The 6,267-nt window shown below is 44.3% G+C and overlaps 1 protein-coding gene and 1 pseudogene across 1 annotated transcript; both read right to left on the bottom strand.

Annotated features, from left to right (window-relative positions):
* Positions 1 to 2,035: 2,035 nt before the first annotated feature.
* LOC123157709 (uncharacterized) lies at positions 2,036 to 4,169 on the bottom strand (annotated as a pseudogene).
* Positions 4,170 to 4,496: 327 nt separating this feature from the next.
* Positions 4,497 to 5,236, bottom strand: LOC123159018 (uncharacterized). The gene has a single exon (XM_044576820.1). The coding sequence runs from the start codon at positions 5,165 to 5,167 to the stop codon at positions 4,793 to 4,795; it is 375 nt and encodes a 124-aa protein (XP_044432755.1). The 5' UTR covers positions 5,168 to 5,236; the 3' UTR covers positions 4,497 to 4,792.
* Between the last annotated feature and the right edge of the window lie 1,031 nt (positions 5,237 to 6,267).

Raw genomic sequence — 6,267 nt, 5'->3', positions numbered from 1 at the left:
AATAAACCATACAACGGAAACAATGAACCAAATCATATCTACTTCTAGTCCCTGCAAAACAATTGTGATACTATGTAACTTAGTCGTAAAAATAAGGCTATGATAGCAGTTCATTCGAAAACCCAAAGGGCAAGGCCCAAGAACTCAGACAATTCATTAAACAGAATCGAAAATTTACGTTACTGGTTTACAATAAAAACAGGTTACATGACTTCTGCATGTATGCAACAAATATGACTTCTTAAATCAACTGGCTACATGTCATATAAATATGACTTTCTAAATCAACTGGCTATGTATCATATGCTCATATGCTTTTCCAAACCCTAGGAGGTTAGTGACATAGAAAAGATAACAGGTGGTTTACATCCATCAACAAAGTAAGGCGTTTTGGCGCCCGGGCACCATGTAGCTCGGAATCTGGACTTCCGCTAGAGCGTTGAGATGCATATTGGCTGGCAATACCGAAGGAATACATCCATTTACAGCGGTGCCGTTGCACTTTATACGCCTGGGTTGCATGTGCCCGCGGACAGAAATGGCTTCGTGGATCGTGATGGCCCATGTTAAGTTGATAACAACTGTCAAGCGTGTAGCCTCTCTCTGATTCCTTTTGCGGTCACCTCCCTCTCTCTCGTCATTACTGAACGTTGCTGAAACCAGCGCTAACGAACATGAGATCCGGACACGTTTGGTGTTTGACCATTTGAGCTCCAGCGGCAGTGGCCTCGCGTCATTCTCCGTCGATCTGTTGTGTATGGTTGTCGATTTTGTCCAAATTGTATGTTTTCATGATCACCGGATCTAAGCACCTGTTTATATTTTCGTTTATGGTTTCTCCCATCTGAAAGCATTTGCTCTCACCGGCAAAAAAAAAGAAAAAAAAAGAAAAAGAGAAAGCATTTGCTCTCACTTCACGTATGTGTTCAACCAATTTTGTTCAGCCAAATTTTCTTGCCAATGCAATCGTTCATGGCCATCTTGTGTAAGTCGTCACCATTTTTTTTATCAAGTGGAATTTTCTCTTCCGGGAAAAAAACATTTCGTTATTGAATCAAGGGGTTACAATCATCATGAATGATAATGTTGATCTTCTGGGAAGCATTCCCTAGCCAAAATTCCTTGATCATGTTGTGGATTCGTACATATGATATCCGTAAGTGATTTTTTGGGTAATTTAAAAAGCAAAAAAATATGTATTTGTGCACAATAATGTAACTCTCTTATACCGTGAGACCGAGGAAATTAATAAACATCATGTGAGATATTATTATGCATCTCTTGATGAATCATTAGTTGTACACGGAAGAACTTCTGTCCATGACATAAACTTAATCATCATCTGCAATTACTATTGTAGAATATTTTGTAATCCAGTATAATCTTGTTCTCGCCGCAAAAAATGTACAACCTTCTTGATTCTGCAAATCTGTTTTGGTGACGGACACGAGATACTTTTGTCCACTTTGCAATGATATTTAGTGCTAAATCCTAATTACGCTTGTCCTAATACGCTGATTGTTAATCAGTACTAAGTTAACACATGTTTTGATACATGCCCCCTGCAGCAATCGTACCAAACAAACAGAAACTGCAATGAATAGGCTGGGCCACGACCGACAGCACATATCCGAAAATACAGTACTTCCGGGAATTAATTGACCGTCTACAGGCTTGGAATACACAGGAGAAACAGATCACGAGGGAACTAAGCGCTCAGGATATCGAGCTACATGGTGCTCGGGCACCAAAGTGCATTTTCGGAAAATATAGCACTGATGAATCCACAGGCTGGCCACACTCTCAGACTATCTCTACCTCCAAAAGAATGGAGAAACACAAGAATAAACTTGAATCATGTGTTCCTTTTTTTTTCCTGCTCTAAGAAGGATTTTAACCAGCAGTAGTCCTTCCAAAACCCGACAAACTTGAGCTACCGAATAATCTTAAGGATAATAAGTAAAGGAAAACAAATGCTACTGTGAGTGTGTAAAAATGTACAGGATAAGGTGATCATATTGAGCATTTGTAGGCCCTAAGCAGCTCTTGCACCAGCGACGCCTGACATCCATGGCACAAAAATGGGAGTAGAAAGACGAGAATCTCCGTACGACTCGGAATAACGGTCTTTGAAGTTCAATTTAGGACGATCAGCCTGCAACCTCAAACCAGCACATCAAATTACTTTGTGAGAGTCAACAATAAGAGGGAACACATCGACTTCAAATGTTGCATCGCATCCTTTTCTCTGGCAAGCAATTAAAATTGGATCTACATCGAGAACACAGTATCGAAGTCTCTGCAAGTTAAAGGTAGCAAAGTAATATGCTAAAGCATAAAAGCTTCTACATGTTGCAATACTGTGCAGACAGTTAAATCTTCTAAAATTTTAGGTTCTAGCTCCAATGACATGTAAGATAAAGTGATCGTATTGACCATCTCATAGAACAAGCGTGCCTTATCAGCTGCTGTTGAACATGCACTGTCCACTCTTTCCACTTGACAACCGAGTTACAGGCAGGTGCCATGTTTTATGATACAATCTCATATGGATAACCTTCAACGAGGAGTAGAAGTTTTTTCTCCTATTTCTAAATGTTGAAAAGGAAAAAAAAAGCCTCGGAAATTTGAACCAATTATGCAAAACAAATCAGGCTGAAGTGCTTTCAAGGAAAGATGCCTCAGTACCATTTTCTGAACAAACATCACCAGAGATGCACAAGACAAAACTAGAGTTCCAATGGTTAAATATATACAGAAACATCGACTGGGTAATACCGTTTCAACCAGCACTCTTGATGCTTATGCTCATATTTATCAGATGAGTGGCATCCATACTCTGATGGATAATAAACCATATATTGCATTTTAGTGCTCCAGGCTGGGCCCTCTTGGCTATGCAAGCTTCACAGCAATCAGCAGCACTTTCTTTATGATGTGTTAAGCCCCATCGAATAGCAGCACCACCATAATCGGATGGACCTTTATCCTATCCCTTCTTCTGCAACATCAATACGTACAAAAAGCAGTCACTCAAATATTTCTTACATCATTTTTTAAAATCATTCCAGAAGAAATCCAAATCGTCTTCAGTCATTTCCAAAACTAAATAAATTGGTAAATGCTATATACGTGACAATATATATAAACTGCGCAAGAAAATGAAATGACAGCAGCAGTTGACAATATGAAGCAACATCAAAAGACGCCTAACTTTTCTGAATTGTTGACAGATCATGGCACCATCCTGTCATCATTTTCTGACCAAGGGTTAATTCATAGAGCATAGTAAGAACTAAGAAGTCTCTAGATGAAAAAGAAGCTGCACTGATAGAAATCCAAATGCTGTGTCAAAATCTGCTGCTTATATATGAAGTTAGTAAAGGGAGTAGAACAGATGCAAATGCTACAAATGGAAAAGGAAAATGAAGAAGCCAAATTATGTTATTTCTTTAACCCGAAAATTGTGCTGCTTCTCAGATGTGTCGAATGCACACTTCAAACTCATCTGAATTTGGAACCATGAGATGACCCATGCCCCGGCCAACAAAGCGCCTGGTAATTCAAATGGCAGATTAGGCCAGATGCACGAGCACGCCATCCACAAAAACAATGCAAACCAATGACTACATGTCGCAGAGGGGTACAAAATCCACGTGTTAATACTGGCTATGAGAGTGCAACACTCGAACATTCCAAGTGCACCTGATGACAATTCCAGCTTAGCATCAGTATTCCAAGTTGTCAACAGAGCAAGGCGATACTACCTTACGGTTCGGTGGTGTTGCTGTTTGCTCCCAAATCATGCAGCTTCTGCGGTATCTCATAGGATGCTTTCTGCTTCGGCTCTAGCGGCAGCTCCTTCCGCCTCTTCTCCTCTCTCGCAAACACCTTCTGTAGCTTCCTCACCTGATAACACCCAAAGCCAAATCCCAAACGGAGAAGGTCAGATAACTACTGATTCAGAACTGATGGTTTCCAGAAGCTCGACCGGCAAATGTGAATTGACCAAGCAGTGCCCAATTGCTCAAACCATGGCACAGCACTGCAAGATGGGTATGCAAAAAAATGCTCTCGATTTTTGCGAGCGCACTCGGCCATGGGAGCGGGGGATTTGAGGTTTGGGGAGCAACGAGCGGCGGTTAAGTGGTGGTAACCTCACTCGGCATGACGGTGACACGAACGAGCCACAACTCTCAAAACTTTTCTTGAGAAAGCTATCAGTGCTGTATTTCCCGGAGCTCTTTATGGCTTTCAGACATTAGACATCATCTGCGTTACACTTGGGGTGAGCAACTAATGCGCAGTTAAGTCTGGCATTCTTGTGGTGACCTTGAGTCAAGCAGGATCAGTCACCATCAGTCCATATAACTCCAGGTACACGTATGGCATTCAAATGCAGTCCACGAAATTTGAATGCAACTGGACACCTACGTGATTCTACTTTTGTTTCAGCATCACCATAGCCGGCTGTGGCATCTAATTCTTCAAGCATATAGAGAGCATCAACAACCAACTCAACAAAATTATTGATATATAGAGAAAAGTGCAAAATTAATCCATCCAAGTGCAGCACAATGTGGCGCGCTGTGAGTAGGTAACAAAATGTGGGTGGTTTCCGGTTCGATACAATCCGGCAGCCCCTTCCCGGCATTTCCACAAACACATGGCGTGCACGGCCATGGTTCAGAAGCATCTACACAAGGCAAGAACCGAGATCACAAAGAGTAAACAGGGACGAAGCCGTCGAAGAACAAGGCGCGCCGCCACGATCTGAACGGAGACGAGGGAGCTAGTGGTCGTCGGTGGCGGGGGCGGGGGCGGCGGCGGGGGTGGGAGGGTGAGCGGCGAAGATGCGTCGGAGGTGGGAGGCGAACGCGCCCGAGGGGTCGGCGCCGGCCTCGCGGTCGAGCTCGTCCCGAAGCTCGCGCATGCGGTGGGAGATGTGCTCCTGCTCGAGGCTGAGCTCGGCGGCGTCGTTGGCGAGGTCGCGGACGCGGTGCTTCTGGCTCAGGGACCGCAGGCTCATCATGAGGATGCCCGACATCAGCAGCAGCTGCACGAACCCGTCCTTCCGCTTCGCCGCGCTCGCCAGCAGCCCCAGCGCCCGGCGACCCCCCTGAGCCGCTCCCCCGCCGCCGCCGCCGGTGGTGGTTGTGCCCGCCATCCTCGCGCGTGCTCGTTCTTTCGTGTGGGCTTTCGGTGGATGGATCGTCGCGCGACGCTGGAGAGGGCAAGAAATGATTTCTGTTTTGTATATTAGCAGTCCAGTGGGCCGCGGACAGTAGGCCTTACCACTGTGATCCACAAACTAAGAGACCGAATAAGTCCCTTCTGGGCCTTCTGGCTCTTCGTCGCGGCGCTAAGAAGTTTCTGGGCCCTCGAATGCATTTAGGTGTCATATGTGTGGCACGAAGTAACACCGTTCAAACGTTTTTATAACTTTTCTTTTAGGGGAAAAAGTTGTCATTCTATTCAATGTTTAACGCCCCTTCAGAGATGATCTCCGAGCTAACACACTCGGGAGACACATGGAGCCAAGTTTTACATAAAGATTTAAAGCAACCCTCCCTAGCTAGGACGTGTGCGACATTATTTGCAAAGCGTCGCAACCAAGCAACCCTAAAGTCTGAAAATGATCCAAGTAACACTTTTATCTCCTCCACTAGTTGCCCGTTGGCCGAGAAGTCCTTCTCTTCATTCACGAGCTTTCTCTCCACCACTTGTGAGTTTATCTCGAGAATGATCCTCTGAACATATAGTTCATTCGCCAGCGGCAGAGCCCTCCGGCATGCCATCAGTTCCGCCACCTCTGCATCATGGGTAGAAGGAAAAAATTGCAACATCCCGCCATTATAACTAAGATTACAATAAAAAACAAAAAAAACTGAAACTTGCCATCCAAACAGAAAGTTGCCATGCTTCACAACTAAAGTTGTCATTAAAAAATGTATTCCTCCGTGAAACACGTGTGGCACTTATCAGGGAAAACCCTATTTGGCGCTTCAGGCGCCGGTTGCAGTTCAAATTGCAAATCGGAGCACACTACGCCTCAGATCTGGGCCGACCCATTCTATGACTCATAAAAAGGTGCGAATAGTGCGATCGCCCTGGATTGAACCAGCGATCTCTCCCTTCAGTGTCGACTACACTAACTACTACGCCACCTTGACGCTTCTAAATACCTACTTCTTTTTTTCACCTTTCTATGCAGAGAAAACACCCTCCCCCCTACGTTTTCCATTTTTTTTCTTTTCTATTTTTGTT

This window comes from Triticum aestivum, chromosome 7B (genome assembly GCF_018294505.1).
Source record: "Triticum aestivum cultivar Chinese Spring chromosome 7B, IWGSC CS RefSeq v2.1, whole genome shotgun sequence".
Taxonomy (NCBI): Eukaryota; Viridiplantae; Streptophyta; class Magnoliopsida; order Poales; family Poaceae; genus Triticum; species Triticum aestivum.
This window is presented reverse-complemented; position numbering and strand designations above follow the sequence as displayed.